The sequence below is a fragment of the Herpailurus yagouaroundi genome, unplaced genomic scaffold (genome assembly GCF_014898765.1).
Source record: "Herpailurus yagouaroundi ecotype Mexico unplaced genomic scaffold, PumYag 184, whole genome shotgun sequence".
Taxonomy (NCBI): domain Eukaryota; kingdom Metazoa; phylum Chordata; class Mammalia; order Carnivora; family Felidae; genus Herpailurus; species Herpailurus yagouaroundi.
The window spans coordinates 1732910-1755956 of record NW_024412415.1 but is presented as its reverse complement, the minus strand read 5'-3'; the positions used below and the strand labels follow the sequence as shown (position 1 = coordinate 1755956).

General features: G+C 42.8%; 1 protein-coding gene and 1 long non-coding RNA gene across 5 annotated transcripts in view; one reads left to right on the top strand and one right to left on the bottom strand.

Annotated features, from left to right (window-relative positions):
* SCG5 (secretogranin V) overlaps positions 1-8837 on the top strand; it is a 60730-nt gene extending 51893 nt beyond the window's left edge. For both annotated transcript variants that reach the window (XM_040492219.1, XM_040492218.1), the window contains exons 5-6: positions 4527-4580; positions 8258-8837. In XM_040492219.1, coding sequence (XP_040348153.1) covers positions 4527-4580; positions 8258-8353 — 150 coding nt within the window. In that variant the 3' untranslated portion in view covers positions 8354-8837. The remainder of the gene's footprint in view (positions 1-4526; positions 4581-8257) is intronic.
* The window catches only part of LOC121041454 (uncharacterized), a 42582-nt gene continuing 28056 nt past the window's right edge, over positions 8522-23047 (bottom strand). For 2 of the 3 annotated variants that reach the window (XR_005795742.1, XR_005795739.1), the window contains exons 5-9: positions 19130-19460; positions 17892-17938; positions 17431-17642; positions 14328-14570; positions 8522-9459 (exon numbers count right to left, since the gene is read on the bottom strand). This is a non-coding gene — a long non-coding RNA (uncharacterized LOC121041454). The remainder of the gene's footprint in view (positions 9460-14327; positions 14571-17430; positions 17643-17891; positions 17939-19129; positions 19461-23047) is intronic. The other variant, XR_005795741.1, reaches the window with a different exon arrangement.

The window sequence follows — 23047 nt, the reverse complement described above, 5'->3', positions numbered from 1 at the left end:
CGTGGCACGGTCCAGCTTCATGTTCTAGCTATGCTGTGATCACTAGGAGGTACAATTACTGGCAAAGAGGGAAGATAAGGGCAGATATGGAATCTCTAAGATGGAGGGCTTGCACAGCCAATTGTACAATTGCCAGCGAGGAAGTTGAAGGCAACACTGAAGTCTAAGGTGAGAAGGGCCCCTGAAGAACGGGTAGGTTGGAAATGAGCAAAAGGAAGCAAGAGTGAGACTGGGAAAAGTGTGAGTGAGGGCAGAGAGCCCTTTTGAGGAAGCAGGAGAGATGGAAACTTCTCTCCTGCCAACTTTCCTTGCCTCTTCTTGAAAGCCTGGATAGATTACTATTACAGATCAATGACCAGGAACAATGTTTACATGCCTTTTATCATCAGTAATTATGTTTATTTAAACCTAAGTTTCTCACATTTATTTTCTCAGTACCACCTGGCAGTGAACATGATTTGCTTGAACTTCACATGGTAGTGGGAATCGAGTACAGTAGTCTTCCCTTATCCAAGGGGGATGGAATGACGGTCTCAAGCTTGTCCTAAGCTCAACCAGATTTTAAGTTAACAACGTAATTATCTTAAACAAGAACAGTGCACACAAGACCACGATTCCTTATATGCTAATAATGTTTGCCTGTCTTTGACATTGGCTGGAGCTCAGCTGGGTCTTTAGCAATGATTCATATATTAGAAATATCAGCGTCTGTCTCGTTTCCTGCATTACTTTCTCTTTGTTAATGCATCAAGACACATTTTTTAAATGCACATCACATGCCTTCCAGGCCCTGTGTTGGGTGATGGGAATGGAGATTAAGAATAATAGTAATTGTATTTTATTATATGATAGTAAATAGTAATATTTATTAAGCATGTACTGTGTGCCAGACACTGTGCTAAATACATGAATTATCTCACTCAATCTGCCCATCCCAAACACGCCCAGTTTACAGATGAGAAAATACAGGCTTAGGGGGTGTGAGTAGCCTGCTCAACACCACAGAGCTGATTATCAGCAGAGGTAGGATTTGAACTAGATCTTCTGACTCCAGGAGTTCTTTAAAAACTGGTAGATTTCTTATCTTTTCATGGCTCATGGCTCATCATGTGTCCTGTACTGTGGTCCCATCAAGTCCTGTCTAGGACTGGCTATCTTTTGGATGGTGTGTGTGCCCCCAGTGTGGAGTGGCTATACCCAAAGGCTGGCTCTTGTGGGTGTCAGTCACCCCCTCCTTCACACAGTAATTGCTGACTGCTGCTTAGGAAAAAGCATCCTCTTCACTTTGGGTTCGTCTCATGTTTCCATGTGATTAGGTTTGAATTCTGCCTTTCTGATATGTTCCTCTTAGTGTTTCACATCAGGAGGCACATGATGTCACTCTGTCCCAGAATTGGTGACTTGTTCTAAGTGATGCCTGCCGGGTTTCTCAAGTGTAAAATTACTGTTTTTCCCCCCCCTTTGAAATTAATCATCTGTGGGGAGGTACGTTGCAACTGTATAAATGTTTGGTCCCCATTAAACTTTCAACCAACAATCTTAGTCTTCATCGATGATACTCACTAAAATCAGTCATAACCATGGTACTTGTAAAACAGTGATTTTTAAACTCTGTTACTCATTCTGCATTTACTGGTTGCCATTTGACTCTAAACAACAGTCCCCCCTTTTATTCATTTATTTATTTAAAAATCTGTTTATTTATTATCAGTATGGATTGGTTAATTCCTATTATTTATTTTGGCATTCACTCTGTCCTAGATATAGCCAGCAGGAGTCTCCAAGTTGGCTTCTCTTTCCCTTTGACACATCTCATCACTTCTTGAGCACGTTCTTACTTTATGGGACAATTAGATGTTTCAACTCCATTGATCCTTAAACTTTCCCTGCCCTAGCCCTGGATTCAGACATTCTCCATTCCCTGGTTCCATTTAGGAATGGAATTTGAAACCAAGATCTGGGCAGTTGTCCAAAATCTTGATGGCACAATAGAAAGCCCTTTTTGTGAACTCAAACCTGCTACTCACATGGAAAACAGGCTCACCGCTCCCCCATCCCTACCCTGTCTACAAGGAACGGGTATCAGGAGAGGGGGCTGTTTTCTTCTCATTCTTTTTGTAATAGCAGGGCTAGTCGGGAATGCCCCAGCCACTTTCATGCAGGGATGGGAAACTCTCATCCGGCTAATCCTAATCCTGGCTCTTAGGGAAACCCAGGGACTGTCTCTGGGAGGACAACTTGGTAGACCTTTGGCATTCCTTTTCGAATGAAGGTTCTTATTTGTATAATCTGCCCCACAACCTTCTCTTTTTTTATATAACTTATTTTTTATTTTTTAAAATTTACATCCAAATTAGTTAGCATAAAGTGCAACAATGATTTCAGGAGGAGATTCCTTAGTGCCCCTTACCCATTTAGCCCATCCCCCCTTCCACAACCACTCCAGTAACCTTCTGTTCTCCATATTTAAGGGTCTCTTCTGTTTTGTCCCCCTCCCTGTTTTTATATTATTTTTGTTTCCCTTCCCTTATGTTCATCTGTTCTTTGTCTTAAAGTCCTCGTATGAGTGAAGTCATATGATGTTTGTCTTTCTCTAATTTCACTTAGCATAATACTCTCCAGTTCCATCCACGTAGTTGCAAATGGCAAGATTTCATTCTTTTTGATTGCTGAGTAATACTCCATTGTGTGTGTGTGTGTGTGTGTGTGTGTACACACACCACATCAGCTTTATCCATTCATCCATCGATGGACATTTGGGCTCTTAACATACTTTGGCTCTTGTTGATAGTGCTGCTGTAAACACTGGGGTGCATGTGTCCCTTCAAAACAGCACACCTGTATCCCATGGATAAATGCCTAGTAGTGCAATTGCTGGGTGGTAGGGTAGTTCTATTTTTAGTTTTTTGAGGAACCTCCATACTGTTTTCCAGAGTGGCTGCACCAGCGTGCATTCCCATGCCCCACAACCTTCTGAAAGAGTTGAACTGAATCGATGCTGCCTTGACCCCCCGGGTGGTGCAGTGGAAGTTTGCCACCCACGGTTGACCAGCTGCCCCACCCCCTCGTTCCAGCTCTGGGCCCCCTGCGCTCCTGCCCACACAGGCAGATGAACCTGATGGTGCACATGAAGAGCCTCTGTCCTGACCTCCCAGCCCCCAGAGCCCTTCCCCAGGCTTGGTGCAAACTCCCAGATGTTCTCTGCACAACAGGAGTTGTTACGTCCACAGAAATGCAACTCCAGAGGACAAGAATGAGTCTCCCAGCGATGTGCTCGTTCTTTGAGACTGTGATCTGCACATCTGCCTTTTTTCCCTTCTAATATTAGATTGACCAGTTTCCCAAGTGAGCAGGAGACCGAGGCTGTGGCCAGTATTGGCCTATTGGGTACTCTAGATCCTTCACTCCCTGGTGCAGCCTCCCTGCATAGTTGAGGTTGGGCAAGAGATCCACATTGTAAATTGCGGGTGGGGTAGATTTTAATGAACATGAAAATGATGAAGCTCATTCTTGGCATCTGTCCTTTGTATTTCCAAATGTACCATTAAAAAAAAATCTCCATATCCAAAACAGTTCAGAGGATACAAGTGTTGTATAAACTTGGTCCCTAACAGAACTCTGTCATCTCTTTAAAAAAAAAAATCAATGGCAGTATATTTTATTTAGAGTAAGATGCAATCATCTCTTTTATGCATTATTTCCCTTTGGATGAAAAAAAAAACACAAATAAGTCCCCCCCCCAATACCCCTTCTCCCATTTTGCCTTCAGATTAAGTGTTCTGTCTTTTATAATCTCAGTAGGGAAACCTGTGGAACTTGTGTCTGATATTCTAGAGCTCATTTAAATCCACTATGTGCTCGAAATACAGCAATATGTGGAAACACTTATACAAACTGTGGTAACAGAGCCCGTTTTTTTTTTCTTCCCCCAACATAGCTTTCCTTCTGCCAAGAAGTTTTTTGGCAGTTTTTAAAAGGTTCACTCTATTAAAAATGTTATAGACCAAATGGTTTTCCGATTGTCTTGACTGGGGGCACTGACTTAAGCCACAGGAGGAAAGGTTGCAGAAGTCAGAATGTCTCATTTATTTACATAGAGGATTGTTATTAATAGTCAGACACTCCTCTAGAGAACAGTTTATGTGTACAGCTCATAAAAAGGGAGTTGGATACAAAAGTAAAATGAGATAAAACTGTTTGTTTTAAACAAAGGCTGTTCAAAGTGAGGAGCTGAGTTTCCAGTGCCTCTTGTGTTTTAGAATGTCGTATTTTCCTGTTTATATGATTGTTGGTGACACTGGTGTGCCTTGGGGCATTGCAGAGAACTTTATTAAAAGCTACACAACCACCAGTCTTTCTCTTGTGGTCTATCTTTCTGACGCGACATTCCTTTCATCTAACTTTGTTTCCAAAATATGTGTGTGCAAATATCCAGGGGGACACACCAAGTATCGCTTCTAAAATAGACGTTCACCAAATTTGATCCATAACTTCTGTGTTCGTGTTTTCTTTTCTCCCCATTCTAGAACAAGAAACTCCTTTACGAGAAGATGAAGGGAGGACAGACACGAAAGCGGAGGGTAACGTGTGGCTGGCTGAGCTGCTGGTGGGATGCCTGGAGCTTTCTGAGTGTGACCCCTCAGTTGTCGGAAAGTAGCAGAGGCCTTTCATGAGCCATCCTGGGAGGGCGGAACTCGGGTCCCGTGGAACGAGGGCCACACTCTTGGTTTCTGGGGTGGCCTCTCCACGACTCGGCACATGGTTTTTAGTGGAGGGCTGTTGCGTGGTGATCCCACCACCTCCACTGCATTCGCGAAATGGGTGTAGCGTCCCTCCCGTGGTTGTGGGAATTCGGGGAGCACGTGAGGGTGTCTTTCCTTAGAGGGGCTCTGGGCCGCTGGTGGCAGCTCTGCACACATCTGCACTGATTCTATAAACACAAAAGACAGGAACAAGGACGACGTGCTTGCTGAACTGCAAGCTCCAGGCAATAATTTTGAAGGAATATAGGGGGCAAAGGATGAGATGAACAAACCTCATTCCTCCTACATAGCTTTTCTTCACCTAGCCCAGCCCCCTTCCCCAGCCTTGGCACAAATTGATGTGAAACACTCTTCATCTGTTACGTTTGCCGACTGGTGAATTTGCTTCCAGCTTCCTCATTTACCATCTCAGGGCTGCCCGTGGTGGGATGTTGGTCTGGGTGTTGTGCGTTGAGCCACTATGGTGTTGCCTCTTGTAAAGCTGAATGTCAAGTCTGCTTTGGGTTTCCAATGTATTGAATGGCAGCGAGACTGAATAAGTGATCAGTGACTATTCTGACAATGCACTGGTGCTCTAGTGGATAGAAGTGCCTGGCAACCCCCTCCTCTCCTCCTCTGACCAGGTGGAGGAAAAAGTTAAAGTCCTGTTATTATATAGCAAAGTGCCATGTAGTAACCACATTAGTTAAATGTACAAACCAAACCATATACTCAAGGCCACTATTTCTTAAAAACAGCAAGTGCCTGGATCTCGGCAAAGTTTGGGAATCTGGGCAGTGGTAGTTGTGGCCATTCTGCACAGTTCTGCCAAATCCAGTCCGAGTGCTTGAGATGGCATAGATCTTCTGGACACGGCATTAATTCATGGGCCCCCACAACAGAAAGTTCCAAGCCCCTCTGCTGCCTGACACGTGGCCAGTTTTGAGAAGCAAAGTTGTCTGGAAACCGATCTTCTTTGGGAGGGTTAGCACGGTTATTAGGGGTTTTTCTTGGGTGATTACAGTTTCCAGTGGCAAATGGTGACAGGAAGGGTTTGAAGGGTGTAATGTGGTCTTGAGAGAACATCAAGAAATTCTATTTCAGGACCTCAGAATACACATAATTTACCGGTAAGATGGCTCGAGTATCTCCCCATGGCACAACAAGAACATTTCCAAATAAGACCAATGACCGACCCAAAATGAAAAACTTAGCATGAAGCTTTGTCTCTACTTCCTGGCTCAACGTTCCTTGTGCCCTGACTCGGCTAGTGACTGTGGGTCAGGATTTAGGTCATTTTTCCATGAGACCAGTGATTACCAAAACTCAGAATTCTGGCTAGGACACATGTTATAAAGGATTGTACTTTGGTCTCAACTTCCTCCACATAGGAAAGGCCTAGAATTTATGAAAATAAGGGTCATTTTGACCCAGTCGTATCAAATTCTTCCTGTTCTCAGACATCTACAAAAACCCATGGTCATGCCATAAATCCTGACCCCCTGGGGACTCAGGGGGACACAGAACTTGCTTTCCCTGCCATCAGGCCTCATGTGATGCTCCCATTGATTGAAGAGTTTAATCACCTGCTCAAGTGCACCCATCACCAAGGCTTTCTCCAGGGAAGCTCAGTATCTCCTGTGGGTTTCCAAGGCTCCCAATGGTTCTTCCAGTTATGAAATGGGAAAAAAAATGTTCTCTCTGTAACCTAGCCAGTCCCTCTCACCCAGGAGAGGAGATAGATACATAAGTGCCTTGAGTTCTTCAGAGGATTCTTAAAATCAAGTATCATTATTATTATTCCTTTTAAGTATAGGATTCGATACTGATGAACATTTATCAAAAAAGTTCAAGTGATTGCTCCTTTTGCTTCCTCACTAATTTACTCCCCGCCCCGACCCCCACCCCCCAGTATTTGGCATTTTCTGGGTCTAGGCGGAAGGACTTGCTCCTTTGAAAGTCCCTTTACCCAGAGGGTTTCTCCCGAAAGTTACAACAGACCCCCAGGTAGTTTTATGTAACTTTATGTATTTGCTTAAATCTAATTGAATTCCACTTGCTTCATGAGTAGGAAGTCAACTCCCCTTTGCAAACTTTAACCATTAAGATGGATCTTGTTAATATCTGAGATCTACTATTTATCTTAAAGAGCTTATCAACCTTTTATTCCCATATTTGATAAATATGGAAATCTCATATCCTTTTTTAATGTCTTAGAATTTTCAGGTAAATATTGTTACTAAAAAACAATAAAGATATTTATGATATTGAGTACACTTTTTCAGTGCACGCTTGTGTCACCTACCCGGAAATTTTAATATGACTCTCTGGAGTTGGCCAGGCCATTCTCGTTGACAATCTCTATGTAGAAAGCATTTTAGTTATTTTAAACATGTTAAAGATGCCTTCCCAGCAAAGTACTATGTTTTTGTGACGTGTCACTTTTCAGATATGAGGACGTTGCACACTTTGTAATTCTCAGTTTGTAATGCATTTTTGCTGGATGAGTTGGGCCTTTCGTGATTCATGCATTTAGCTGTCAGAATGTGGAAGGGCTTTTACAAAATCTCTTTCGGAGAATGACCTGATCACCCTTCAAAAGAGCCAAGGCAGACAATGTCCCCTTGTCTAGAGAGACCCACCTGTGAACTGCCTCCATTCATCCATGGGGACTTGGGATGGATGATCATTTGTAACTACAGCCTCTTGCTTATATTTTTGTCCAGTTATTGGAAGGGGACTTCAATAAACAAATACCTTCCAAAACTTTCGAAATTTTTTCTGCGTGGTAAGTACTATGTTATAAAGCTCCAATTACTAGTTCAAATCCAAACCTCAAAAAGTGGATATGTATTAAAGAAGGAATGGAAAAACCTTGACTCATTCAGAATAGCAACAGATGAGAGATTTCAAAGTCTTGAGTCCAAAGTAAAGGCACCTTGTGCAGAGCTTACTTCTTTTCTTTAGCTTTTGAACTTGAAGGTGGAATGATTGCCAGGGTCACTGATGAATCCTCTTTAGGTAGAATGGAAGAATTAGGTAGCATGTAAAAATCAATACAGCAACAGGATGTCCTATGACCAGTCTACAGACACTAATTCCTACTTGATCTGTTGCCTTCTTTAGAACATTCTTATAAAATATACTTTAATGCATTTCACATTCTCTCTTCCACTAAATAAGGCCATAGAACAATAATTTTATTTCATATGGGGCTTGGTATCTAAGTCGTAGTGAGAACTTGTTAGCTGATTCACTCCAAAGCTTTGTGCCAAAGAACTCTTCGGTTGTGTGCAAGACACAATTAAAGACATCTGTCAGTCAAACAGTGTTTCTCAGGCCACTGAGATTTTGAAGATGCACTGAAATAATCATGTGGTAGGTGGTAGGTACCACTGTTACCTTGTTTTTAACCCAATAGGCCAGACACAATTCTCACTCACGTCTTTTCTTTTGTGAGATGTCTGTATCTGATGTTCAGGTATAATACCAAACTTTTTTTTTTTTTTTTCCAGAGTATCAATCCATATCTACAAGGACAGAGACTGGACAACGTTGTCGCAAAGAAGTCAGTCCCCCATTTTTCAGATGAGGATGAGGACCCAGAGTAGGGTGAAGATGCTGGGTAGAAACCCACACGGCCCGTAGGCCTCAGTACTGCTTACGTGCACGTGTTATTAGAGCCCCTGTGAATGGCAGCATGTTTCTAATTTAGACTAGTATGGATGAAAAGCAGCTGCATTTTGATATTGCATTGTCCTTCACACCGATAGCTCTGCTTTCTACCAAATTAGAATAAGAGCTCTTTTCTTTTTAAATGTGGATCTGCAACGGGCATTGAAATTAAGGTGTATATATCAACAACAGTAAAAAGCAAGACTATGAATGAAATGTCCTCAGATTTCTTGAAATTTAAAATGGTGTTTTGGGCTGTGCTGTTTTGGTCAAGTCTGTAGAAAGCTGGCATTTGATTTTGATTATGTAGTTCACCCAGCCCTTGGGCATTGTTACACATCAATAAAGAAGGTTGTACTCAAGAGGAGGAGCAGACACATTTCACTTGCCTACATCTTAATAAATGTGTATGCAAGCCTTGGTGGGTGAAGCTTTTTTCTTTAGATCATTATAAAAACAATTTACGTGCTTGCTAGAACAAACTCACAACACGATCTCATTTGATCTTAACACTAATGCTGTGATGTAAGTGGGGCTGGTAGTATTATCCCCATTTTACACGTGGTAGGACTGAGACTCTGGGCTTCCACAAAAATCTAGAAGTGGAGCAAGCAGTGCATGATGACTGAGGTCTTTGGCTTTGAGTTAGTCTTATTCAGCAAATATTGGGTTTCTAACACATGCCAGGCACAGAGCTGGGCTCTGGGTACTTCGGGGGCTCAGACTGACCCCGCCCATTCCTCAGGCAGCAGAGTATGTAATCCAGGTCGCAAGACATCTCTCCGTGAGCACAGAATAGGTCGGTCAGCGACACTCCGCTTTTAAAGTTTAGAGCTACAGACGCAGGCACACTCCCCTGCCTGTTTCTGAAAAGATGTGCAATTTTCAACCAGCTGAGTCTTCCCAAGCCAGAAAGGCAATTCAATGGAAGGCTGGCAGGATGCAGTTCACTGGTGAGGTTGTTTCCATACCTTTTACAACTCTTCACTGTAAAGAAGACAACAGTTTCAGGCTTTGATATCATTGGCCTCAATTTCCTGGTCTATAAAAGGGAGACAGCAGTGAGAAAGCACTGAGGAGAAAGATCATTCTTGGTTTTAATTTTAATGAGTGCACATTAAGTCTAAATGCCAGTGATTTATCTAATAGAAACAGCTTGACTGCCTTCGTTAACAGAGGAGTCTGTTACTATCACTTATAAAAACCAAGAAAGGTATTGGCATGTTTTTTCATAGCAAGAGGCATTTTTTTTCTAGAGAGCATCAGCAGCAGTTTTGCCACATTTCATAGCATGATTTCAGCAGCACCCTCGCCACCTGATTCCAAACGATAGTTCCCTCGCGTTCTAGAGCCGTACAGAGCTGGGAAGGCTTACCCTATGAATCTTGTGTTTTGTGGGCATGTACTTTTCATTTCAGTTTTAACTCTCTTAGAAAAACCAAAGGATACCTCTTTTTCTGAGATTGGACAGAAGGAAGGAAAAATGGCTACAAGATGTTTTGAGGCCCCCAAGGAAGGGAGCGGAGGCAAAACAGGAGGAGATAAGGTCACTGTGCCTGTGTTTGTCCCAGTTGCCCTCAGATGGGTTCTTAGCCCTCCCCTGTTGTCTCAATGACAGACTGGGTTTCCAAGGCTCCCAGGTCAGCTGACCTCTGCCTGCATTTAATATGAGGTCACTGAGAGGAGAGTAAAGGTGAGAGATGGCAGAAAACAAGGTAATTTGTTTTCTGTCTCCGTAGCTGCATCTTCCCCTTAAGGGCCCATCTCCCACTAGCTTGAGTATAGCTCCATCTTGCCTCTTCCCCTGGTCCCAGTGGCTCCAGGAGGCCATGGCCTCTGCCATATTGTAAATCTCTGGGTTATTTCACTCACCCTAGTAGGCTCTTCCATCACCCATGTAACCAGTTTTCTATATTAAATTCCTTCTGTTTGAAATCTTTAGAATGTTTTCTGTTTTCCTGATTGGACCTTGACTGATACAATCATCCATCAGGGGAATCAAGAATTAAGCACTGTGAGAAAAATGTAGAACAACCAATGTGGGGGACAGATAGCATGATGCTTCTTGATTTTTAATGTAAATATGATGCATTTGGGGGAATATTGTTAAAAATGCACACTCTGATGCAGTAGGTCCAGGGTAGACCTCATATTTTGGCATTTCTTGTAAGGTGATGCTGATGCTGCTGGTCCATGAACAGCATCTGAGTAGCACAGAAATAGAGGATTAGGAAAAGCTGAATGGAAGTGGGGGAACTGCCCTGACACCAACTTAATTTAGTCTGAATCTATAAGGACCCTGTCAGCATTGTGTGGTAACCTTATCCAGCCACTCTCAGCACCTTGGGAAGAAAAGCAGAGAGGACAGACACGGGAGTGAGCCTCATGGAGGAACATCAAGAAGTCAAAGATCCTAAAACACCAGAGAAAGCAAACGAAGTTGTCCCATTTGAGATCTGAGCCTTTGTTATGGGTTGAGCCAAGACCAGTGATCGGAGAGGTCAAAAGAATGTAGGAAATGATGTGGACCAAAAATAAAGTCAAGGAGTTGGCAGTTAGGGGGACGATGAGTTTGGATTCTTGACAAAGGAAAGTTTTCAAGTGATGGTAAATGATGTCTCAGTTGGGACGACTACAAAAAGGAGTCAGAATAGCGTGGAGCTAAAGATCAATGGACTCGGGAGAAGTAGAAAAACCATGAGGTCAGGGAACAAAAGGCAGAAGCATCAATGTGGGAGGTAAAGTCTTCAGGTTAGAGGGGGTCAGGTTACCAAGTTCTGTACAAAGTCAAAGCTCCACCACAAGCTTGTGGAGTACAGGGTAAAACTGAGAGCCAGGATATTCTGACACTAACTGGAATGCTATGTGCCTACACATTTTTATTTCTTCTTACGCAGTTCTAGATTCTCAAAGGGATCTGTGACCCTCAAAATGTTAGAAATCGCTGTTGAGAGTAGCAGTGTGAGCCATGTTGGCAGTCACTAAGGAATATAAATGTTCGTTATGAGGGGTCCTTGAGAAAGAAAGAAGAGGACAGAAAAACTTCTCCCGTGTAGATTTCCAAAAGAGATCTTCGTGGTCAACCACTATCAATGACGTCACCAGTGGGTGAAAAACCAAGAGTTAATTCCTGATGGTTAGATCAGGCCAGCAGCACCTGAACCCACTGGTCAATCAGAGCAAAAAGAGATGGATATCATATGCCTCCTGGTGTGATTAATAAGAAACAATGTCAAGGAAATATTCTTGTCAAAACAATCTAACCTAAAACTCTAGATTTAACTCCCTGTCAACAGTAAGCACAGGGAGGAGAGAAACATGTTAAACACACTGCTGAGAAGCAATCACCAAAATCTAGAATGGGGGAGACTACAGGACAAGTGACCTAGCATTTTTCAATGAATAAATAGCAGGAATTGAAAACAAGGAGGTGGAAACTGTTCAGATTTTGTTTAATGCTTATTTATTTATATTGAGAAAGAGAGAGAATGAAAGCAGGGGAGGGGCAGAGAGAGAGAGAGAGGGAGGGAGACAGAATCCCAACCAGGCTCTGTGCTGTCAGTGCAGAGCCCAGCTCGGGGCTCAAACTCATGAACAGTGAGACCATGATCTGAGCTGAAATCAAGAGTTGGACATTTAACCAACTGAGCCACCCAGGTGCCCCACTGTTAATAGATTTTAAAAGGCTTAAGAGACATAACAAACCAAATACAATGTGTGAGTCTTATTAGTATCCTGACTCAAACAAATCAAATTAAAAAAACATTGATGTGGGGCGCCTGGGTGGCTCACTTCAGTGTCCGACTCGGCTCAGGTCATGATCTCACGGTTCATGAGTTTGAGCCCTCACTGGGCTCTGTGCTGACAGCTCGGATCCTGGAGCCTGCTTCGGATTCTGTGTCTCCCTCTCTCTCTGCTCCTAACCAACTCATATTCTGTCTCTGTCTCTCTCAAAAATAAACAAAACAAACAAACAAAAAAAACATTGATGAGACAATTGACTAATGACTGGCCGGATATTTGGTTTATTTAAGGGTTACATGGTATTATGGCTATATTTTCTAAAAAGAGCCCTTATTTCTTAGGGATAAATTCTGAATTATTTATAGATAAAATGGTAAGATGTCTTGGAGTTCCTTTAAAATAATCCAGTGGTAGTGATGGTAGGAGGGGTATTGGGGGTATAGATCAATCAAGATTGTCTCTAAATTGATATTTGTTGAAGCTGGGTCATGGGTACATGGGGATTCGTTGTACTTCTATCTCTACATTTGTGATTACTTGAAATTTTCTACAATACAGCCACAATTAATGGTTTACGAGTAGGTTATGTATGGTAAGCACTGACCTAGAAATAACAACATCGGACAAGGTATACCACTTTACTGGATAAGGCTATGGAAAAGGTGAGGAAGCAAAAAGGAAGATTAATGAAGAGAATTTCCCTGGAGTGTTGTGAAGGGACCTAGCAGAGGGTTCCACGGAAGAGACAATCTGGTGGTAGCGGTGGTGATGGGTCAGAGTCCATGGGAGGAGAAGGGATTGTCATAGAAAGAGAAAGGTGACTGGAAGCAGTAAAGAAGGGGGACCTTCATAAGACTGACGGATGCAAAAAGGCCATTTCTTTCTGGGGGAGTCTGGGCTGCATCCACAGAAACACACCAATTTTCCTGGGAGCTGGAAGGGTTATTAACTCACCTCTGGGGTCTGTTTTTCTGCAACGCTCCAGCCAAGGATCTTTGACAATGGGAAGGTTGTTTATATTTCTCCCTGCCACCTATCCACAACACACACACACACAGAACTAAAGAAGATGAAAGAAAGAAAGAATACTGAGCACAGTGGCCACAATGTAAGGCAAATGTGCCACCATCAACAGCCATTAGACCTGATAGAACTCCCACTGTGCGCACAGCCAGCTGGAGGCCCTGGGGAGCAGTTATACTGCATGACACACAGCCTTAGCACTGGAGGCGTTTACAATGGGAACATTCTAGAAGAGAATTTCCTCCATTCTTGCTTTTAGGAGAGAGAAAGTAGACCAAATTTCCTATTTACCCAGCTAGATACAAAAGGCACCAGAACCACTCTTTCCTCCTCCCCCTTCCTTTGAAACTTTCAGAGATACCAAGCTTCACTGAGAAATGTCACAGATAACAGTCATAGCCCGAGGCATGGGGTCTGGGACCAGAAGTCTCCAGTTCTGTATCTGCCACAGCATCACATAGTGATCACTAAGGTGCCACTGCCTTGGCCCAGGGGGACAAGGGAGCCAAGAAAACAGAAATCTTTTTTTTTAAATAGCAAATGTCAGGTAGATTATCTGCTAGAGGAAGTTAGTCCTCCAGGGAGGACTGTGGAGCGGACGCCAGAATCCTCAGGGGGTGGTGGGTGAGGGAAGAGTGTAGTTAACCATTACACTTACTACTTGGCTAGTGGGCATGCACAGAAAAGAGAAAAAATAGTGAGTGGTGTGGGTTGAAAATCGTTGAGAGCACTGTTCCTGGGGGTTTTTTCATTCAAAGACTTATAGAAAATACTGATGTAGGTATAAGTGTGCGGGGAGAGAAGCGCCACCTAGAGATGGGAAGGTGGCAGCAATAAAGCTAAACCAGTGAAGCCAAGGCTGTGTGAAAAGGTCCACATTTGGGGGTTGGGGGGGTGGGCGTTGCGAGTCAGATGGAGTGGTAAACAAAGACGATGGAGTTCAAGGTTGCTGAGCTGGGGTAGGGTTGGGCAGGATGTTGTAGGAGCTCCTGTTCAAAGCCTAGCAAGTTTCACATCTGTGAAAGCCTCTATTTCTAGACCCAGTGATCTCATTATTACCACAAAATTGAAGCAAGATGAAACACAAGAGTCACTGCTTTTTTTCTGATACCCAAGAACTGCACCAGTTTAGTGAAATCTCACCTGGAGCCCTTTTCTAGTGATGGTGCTGGGAGTCCGCAGACACATAGTTTGAGGAGTATCCAGAGAGCATCCAAATGGCAAGGAGCACCTGGTGGGCTGCTGGGTTCCTGGTGGGCTGCTGGGTTCCTCGTCTCTGTGCAATCAACGTAAATACGTGGTCTTTTATGGTTTCAATAATCATTCAGGTACATGCCTGGCAGGTGGTCCAGAATCTCCTTCCATAGGGCTCTTCCAAACAATTGTCTAAGAACCATAGGAAACATCATCAGTCTGGAGTGGGGGGAGCAAGGATTGCTTGAGCACCGTCAGTAACTACGGGCATTTCTTTTAAAGAAAAAATTTTTAATGTTTATTTCTTTTAATGTTTATTTATTTTTGAGACAGAGAGAGACAGAACACGAGTGGGGGAGGGGCAGAGAGAGAGAGAGAGGGAGACACAGAATCTGAAACAGGCTCCAGGCTCTGAGCTGTCAGCACAGAACCTGAGGTGGGGCTCGAAATCACAAACCGGGAGATCACGACCTGAGCCGAAGTCGGATGCTCAGCCGAATGAGCCACCCAGGTGCCCCAGGTATTTCTTGCCTATAGCATTACTGGTGAAACTTGACCTTGCTTAATGTTTAGATATTTATCTAGACTCACATCCCAGGATGGCTGCCGTGGGGCTCCAGAACCGGGCTGTGAAGTTAAAACGTGCTGAATTCACCATCACAGCTCCTTTCTAGAGTACAATCCCGTTCCAGGAGCATGTAGAACTGCTCCAATATGTGCCACCTTACCAGCGTCTTCCCTCACTCTCTCTTCAAGGACCACTCAAAACCAGACTAGGTCTAGCTATGCCCTTTCCCAGAACACTGGCCTCTGCCATACTAGAGAAGCTGGCATTTGAAACAGCCCTTTCATTGGGCAACCAGTTGACTCTTGAGAGAGAGCATTGCTGCACATGCAAGTGGAAGATAGCTGAGATTCTTTCTGAGTTTCTGTGATTCATTCACAAATACCTCACGTGTCATGACTGTGCCAGGCGGGGAGACAAAAATGATTTATGAGCCCAAGGAACCCACAATGCAGAGAGCCTGAGAGGGTAGCGGGAGTCATGGCAGAATCTGTGCAGATACTCTGAAGACCCACAAAAGGACAGCTAACCCAGAATGAGTGGATCAGGAAAGGAAGCCAGAAGGTCTCGAAGAGGTTTTCTTTGCCTGAAGCATTTTGCCTTCAAAACCAAGAGGGAGAATGGAAGCTGAGTCTCGAAGAGGTTTTCAAAACCAAGAGGGAGAATGGAAGGCAAAATGCTTCGGGCAAAGAAAAATAAATAAATCAAAAGCGTGAAGGAATGTGCAAAACTATAGACAAGAGCATGCATCAGGGTTCAGTTTGGAAGTAGCATAAAGGGTAATACGCCAAGGAAAGCTAAGAGATAAGCCTGGTGACAGAGGCAGAGCCCATGAGAGCCTTATGGACCACACTAAAGGGTGTGGAGAGTCCCAACAGGATTTTATAAGAGGTAGGGACATTATCAAGCTCATATTTTACAAAGATCCCTGGGGACAGTGTGCAGACAAGGCCAGAGGATGTTCAAGTCTATAATCTAGACAAGAAAGAATAGAAGGGGAGAGAGCAAGGGAACTAGAAATAATGAAAGTTCAGGGCACAGAGAAATTCCAGGCCTTATGAGCCTGAGAAGCAATTTGTTGTTGTTGTTGTCGTCGCTTTTAATTTTTTAATGTTTTTATTTATTTTTGAAGGAGAGAGAGAGAGCATGAGCGGGGGAGGAGCAGAGAGAGAGGGAGACACAGAATCCGAAGCCGGCTCCAGGCTCTGAGCTGTCAGCACAGAGCCTGACGCGGGGCTCGAACTCACGGACCGGGAGATCATGACCTGAGACAAAGTCGGAGGCTCAGCTGAATGAGCCACCCAGGCACCCTGCCTTAGGAGCTATTTGTAAAGCTAGGCAGACTCAGTGTTGGCTATGTGTGCCATCTTTATCTCATTATGTCAGAATATTTAGGCTTAAGTCTGGGAGAATATGAACTCCAATGTAATGGGTAGATATTCTTCCCAGCAATTTTCACCTAGATATACATTGAGGTCAGAGGTCACTCTTTCCCCCAGAACAGGTAGCGCTGTCTCTCTTCTCACTCTCCTCTGTGATATGAGACCTCACACATACTTCCAGTCTCTGCAGCAGGGCATAACAATAAGAGTTACTATATTCACAGAGCAAGTTTTATACATGTGGTTCATTGAATCCTCCTTCCTCACATTTTTTCCAGGAAGCAATTGAAGCTAAAAGGTTACATGACTTAACCAAGACTCCACAGTTAGTAAGTGGCAGAGTTGGAACTTGAGGTTAGATCTCTTGGACACTCTTCCCCTCTATACACTCTGCTACTTGATACTCATTTGCTTATTATGTGTCTGCCTCACTCTACTGGATTATAAACTCTTTGAGACCGTGGATTGTGCCTCATTTTTCTTTCTATCCTGGTACTTTGCTTAGGGCCTGACAAAGGCATTAACTTCTGAATGAATGAACTTTGTGGGAGGTTTTAAAGAAGTCACAAAAACATAAGGGAAGGGAAGCAAAAATAATATACAAACAGGAAGGGGGACAAAACCTAAGAGACTCTTAAATATAGAGAATAAATAGAGGGTTGCTGGAGGGGTTGTGGGGGGGGGGGATGGGCGAAATGGGCAAGGGGCATTAAGGAATCTACTCCTGAAATCATTGTTGCACTATACGCTAACTTGGATGTAAATTAAAACATAAATAAATTATTAAAAAATTAAAAAATAAAGAAGTCATAAAAGGTTGATCACCCAGACTATGTATAAAGAAGGAAGGGGAGTATTATTGCCTCTTACTTGGGTACAGTTGACATATTGGCATTAAGTTGTACATATGATTCTCAAGTCCTTTTGACACCAGCCAGTAGAACTTCCCCCCTCTTTCCTGAGTCACTGCCCAAATGGCAGCAGTTAAGAAATGTCAGGGCACAGAATTCTAGCCAAATGCTTCAATTTGCTGCACTCCAGGGATAGCTGTACATGACCTATTTATTAGAGAACTAGACCAGACCACTGTAGTGGTCCTGCTTACCTTGAGGGCAAATCTGTGGGCAGGCTCAGCATTGGGTTACATCACAGGCTTTCATCTGCCAGTGAGCCTCTGACCATGGGAACGTCCCGGAAGCACGTAAGCAGCACACAGGGCATATGCCGCCTTTAACTATACCACGTGCTCTGGCAACAGCTTTGGGAATTAGAATAAAGTGACTTTGGGAAATGTTGGCCAGTCAATGGGGATCTTGCCTACAGCCCAGGAAGACAGCCCCAAGGAAGAGTCAGTGAGGGGATTCAGTTCCATCCCTCCCCCCACAAAATTCCCAGGACATTCACGAGATCCACCGAAAGCCAGACCTATTTGAAGAGGCATATCTCTTGAAAAAGGAACATTCCCTGAAGCCCGGGGTTTTCTAGCAGCCTAAACCCAGCAAAACTTGAGGTGCTGGCGTTTTGCATGCTTAACTTCCTGTTTCTAAAGGAAAAGAGAGACTTTACCAAGACTTTGTGGCTGTCAGGCTGTTCCCTCCAGTCTGGTGACTTCACTGTGGATGAATCAGAAACATATGGATCAAATTTCCTCCTAAAATACACTTCGGTTTGGCAATTAAAAGAAAATGTGTACGATATAGCAGATTTGGTGGCCACCAGCCCTGCAAGAAGGGGGTGGCCAAAATTATCATAACTATTTATTGAAAGAAAACTTGATTGCTAATGGGCACAGAAGAAACCATGGCAAAAACTGGCAAGAGATTTGTGGATGGCGCATCTTGGCTTCTGAAGCTTGTAAGCAAAGACAGGGTGTTTACAAAGATTCTAGTGGAAATGTGCTCTTGAATTTGGGTTTAGAAACATTGACTTAGAAGTTATAAAGAAAGATTCTTTTAGGAAAAGAGGTGCTACAGATTGGAGTGAGATAGACCTAAAAACTCCTTCTAACAGACTGACTATTCTACTGTTTAATGAAATTAATATGGCAGTACAGCTTGTCAATAAGCAGAAACCCACAGAAACCAAAAATGTATACACAGGAAACATAAAAATGCTTGTAATAGTTCTTAGCAGAGGCAATTGAACACACGAAGAGCGAGAAACATCTTAATAAACCAGTTTGGCAATTTATAGTGATTTATCCACAAGCAGGGCATCATATGAATTTTTCATTTTTTAGTGTCACTTTCCTGGGTAGGATTCATCACAATGACATTCATTTATTCATTCGTTTATTCTTTCACTAGTAACTTACCTAAGACCTATTCCAGATGCCAAATACTGAGCCATGCTCTGGGATTTGGGTGTCTTATACAAAGATGTCCACGACACTGACTCTTCCCTCGTGTAGTTTGTAGCAAAACACACAAATAAATCTTTAGCTATCTGTGTGCAAATTGTTACGTACTTGATCCTGTACCATCACAGTTTAGCAGAGTAGTTAGGCACAAAAACTTTGTAAATAGATTTGCATTTGACCTTGAGTTCTGCTGCTTACAAGTTGGGTGACCTTGAGTAAGTTATTTCATCTCACTGGGTTTTAGTTCTTTCATTCGACATCTGAAAAAGGTAATACCTGCCTCATCAAACTGATGTGAGGAGAAATTCCCTGCAATACAGCACCGATACTAAACTTTGACTTAGATACCAAATTTGGGATTAGTCAGATTTCAGTGCAAGAAACAAATTCTTTGCTCTGAATACTCCAGATAAAAGTGATTTAATACAAGGAATTGGGCACTTACAAAATCATTTGATGACGGGGAGGAGCAAGAGGCAGGGACCCACATCTGGGCTTAACTGGTCTCCAACGTAGCTGGGACGCATCAGAGATCAGGGTGCGTTGGCTGATCACACTGCTGGGACTGATGTATGGTACCCCCAAAGCCATTGTCCTGACAGGAATGCTGAATTTGCCTGCAGCTACTGTCTCTCATAGCAGAAACATTAGCAGAAAAATAGTGTTCCTCTTTTCATCTTCAAAATTGTGTGGGAGTGTATTTATTTGGTGTTTTAGTGCTTCCAGAATCCTAGTTGCCAGGGAATCAGCCAATGTAATTTTTAGCTTTCTAGCCCCTGTAACACAAAAAGGAACATAGAAATTGATGGAAGTAAGTATTGCGTGCCAGCTGACCATGTCCAAGATTTAAAGTACTTACCACAGTGTTAACATATGAGAAGGGCTTGAATGTTAACTATGATTATGATAGATACACAAATCTAAGTCAGCATTCATAAACTATTATTCTAAGAAGTGAAGGTAGTCCATATCATATTTTCCTTCTCCACTGTGTCTAAAGCATATAATCAGGGAAATTAGATTTTCCATATCTGAAGCACAGGTAAATTGAATGCTCTGTCAAAGGTCTAGCCTAGTTGTTCTGATCTCAGTTCCCCAGTGCAGCATTTTGTTTTTTATTTTTTAATGTTCATTTATTTTTGAGAGAGAGAGAGAGCCTGCGTGCGAGTGGGAGAGGGGCAGCGAGAGGGAAACAGAGGATCTGAAGCGGGCTCTGCACTGACAGCAGAGAGCCCGACGCGGGACTCGAACTCGCGTACCGTGAGACCATGACCTGAGCAGAAGTCGGACACTTAACTGACTGAGCCGCCCAGGCGTCCCTCTAAGGCACCATTTGATAACAGCTCCAGAGGAGAAAGTGTGGTAAGATGGTAGATGATGAAATTTCAGAGATTACTCTCTTTTCAAAAAAAGAAACAAACCCTCTTATTTGATGTGATAAAGTAGGTTCTGAAGAAAATGAGTAATTATAGCAGGGATGTAAATAAAACTCAAGCTTTGTCCCGAGTGTTGACATGGGACCATTTTCCATCTCGCATACAGTGGCATGAACAAAAAGATGAAGGTGGAGTCAGTTTTTAGTTTAGCTTTTTTTCTTTTTCCAGTTTTTCACTATACTTCGGTTTTCTATTTTTGTTGGTTTTTGAATTGGACTTTTAGCTGATTTGTCCTGTACAGCTTTTGGAAGCTTTCAGATTGAATGATGCTATTTTCCAGGGTTTGATGGGGACTAATGCATCATATTTAGATGGTTCCAGTTATTCAGTAAGGTCATGTTACTTTGCAACTAGTCAATCGTATCCTAGAGAACTCGGAATGAGGTTGGCATAAGAAAGATGGGGTTATTTTTATTGTAACAGCAGATGAACTTAGAAAGTGAAAGGGGCCAGTGGAAGAGCCAGAAAGACAATGGACAGATGCCCCAACAGCCTATTCCTCCTCACCCCCTCCCAACAACACACAAGAAATTTTTCCAAGTCACTTTTTACATATGCCTTGACTATTGATTCATCAAAGATGTCTTCAATGGATTCACAACTCAAACCACATTGCAGTGGTTTTTTTTGTTCTAATAAAGAAAAGGATTGAAAATGTAAATATAGTATTTCTTCTATTTTTACAAATGAATGCGCTCAATACAAAACACTGTCAGCAGCTAATACTGTGTTAATACGCTCAGATCAACTGGTTACACAAGTGAAAGGGTAACATTCCCAAACGAAATGTGATCAAATGCTTTCACATGCAGTTTGCCTTCTTCCTCCACTTCTTAGCAGAAAGAGCTTTTTTGGATACGTTTTGTCAACACTGACAGAGTAAACAGCTTTTTCAAGAGACTGGAGTGTTTTCCTTCTGATTCATTGTGGATGCCTACAAGAGTACTTCCTTTTAAGTTAAAGCATTTTACAAATTCTTTCTACTGAATCAATTTACATACTTTTATCACCACTGTTTTTTAATAAGTAACTTTTCTTTCTTACTCAAAATTCATTTCACTGTGTCCCAACCTTTCTGTGATGCTTGGAGAAAAGAAGCAGAGTTCATTTAAAACACTCTTGTTTATGATGGATGAAACCACAAACTTTTTGTGATGTTAACCCGCTCACAAAAAGAGAATCTGAACTTCAGAGTATTTTGTGTTTGGAGAGAAGGCACACCAAGGAGAATGGGCTCATTTCAATTCAATATATTATAGGAAGGAAAAGATCAAGGAAGAGCTGGTCTTAAAACTGTCAAAATATGAGAATTTGATGGGAAGAAAGAAGGAAAACAGAGCAGTTGGAAATGCAAAGATAAAAGAGTTGGATCCAGACATGTCTATGTAATTTCCCAGAAATGGAAACTGTACTGGCAATTTGGAAAGAGATATCAAGAAACAATATGCATTAAATGTTGAGTGTTTCTTGTAGCAGGGAACTTGGAAGGCTCTTAGAACACATGGCATGATGGTCTCGTGATTCATCTACATATGGCCTTGTGCTTGGTGACTGACAAAGGGAGAAACCAAGTTTCATAAGGAATTAAACACAGAAGAGGAAGCTAAACACTATTTCAGAAAACGACTCTGAGAAGCTTCTAGGTCAACAGCAGAGTATTAACTAACTCAGCCTATTAAATACATGTGGGAGAGAGTAAACAACTCTATTAATAATAATGTGTCATTTCTTCTGTTTTCTTGATGGTGCAACAATTGACTTGTCTAAGGTTGATTACGTAGTTACTGGTGGTTGAGTTTAGGTGCAAAAAGAGTTCTTTCCACAACACCAGTGATTCCCAATCCTGGCTACTTGTCAGAATCATCTCAAGGGCTTTGCAAAAATACAGATTCTTGGGCCCAAGCCCAGGAAATTCTGGTTCGGTAGTCTGGAGCAAGCCCTGAGAATCAAATATTTTTTAAGAGGTTCAGATACATGGTCCTCTGGCGGGAAACAATGGCCACAGCTGCAAGCAGGTAGCATGAGAACCGGTGAAGATAAGGGGCCGGGAGAGAAGGGGGTGGAACAGAGGAACAGAAGAAACTGCTGCAAAACTACACCAGCCACAAGTCTCTGAAAATCCTCCCAGATCTGAAAAAATGCTTTGGCGTCACCTGCATTTATTTCTGAGGCCCCAGGCCTTCCTAACCAGCCCACCCCCTCCTAGATGGCCATGAGATACTCCTGTGGTTTGAAGCTGTGCTTTCAGAAGTCACAACAACCATGGTAAAATGCCGCTGCCACACCGTGTATCCCCCAAGATGAATTATGATGAGATATTTAGGTCTCCATCAATAAATAATAATCATAATAATAACAAAGAGGCATTTGGAGCTATGAGTGCCCTAAATGTGGACTTGGCTAGTTATGTGACACTTTTTCAAAAAAAAAAAAAAAAAAGTACGCAATCAAATCAGTGGCACAAATGTCTATCAATCCTGGCCACATACATAAATGTTCTTCCTTTCATTCAATACCGCCTTTATCTTTTGTGCTCTATTTCACCACGCTGAGCGAAAATATCTGTCCACGAGTCTTTAAGATCTCTCAGAAGCACAAGGGGAATAGCGCATTATCAAATTTTCACCAAAAGTTACCATGGCGTTTTTTTAGCAGAGTGGACATTATCTTATTTGGCAGGCCGTGAAGCTTCCTCACCTCTCTGGGGTCTTCGGAATGTGGTCTCATGATTGGTTTTACAAGAGAAGTTACTAGGGATATGGTGGACGTTCCAAGAGCGAGTCTATACCCTTACTGCTGGCTATTCCTTCCTGGGTGGGGCACACACAGAGCACAGGGATGTATTCTCTGATTCCACAACAAAACTAAAGACAGCAGTTCTGCTGGAAGACTCAGATCCGGGGGCCCGTCCTCGTCATTTTCCGAGT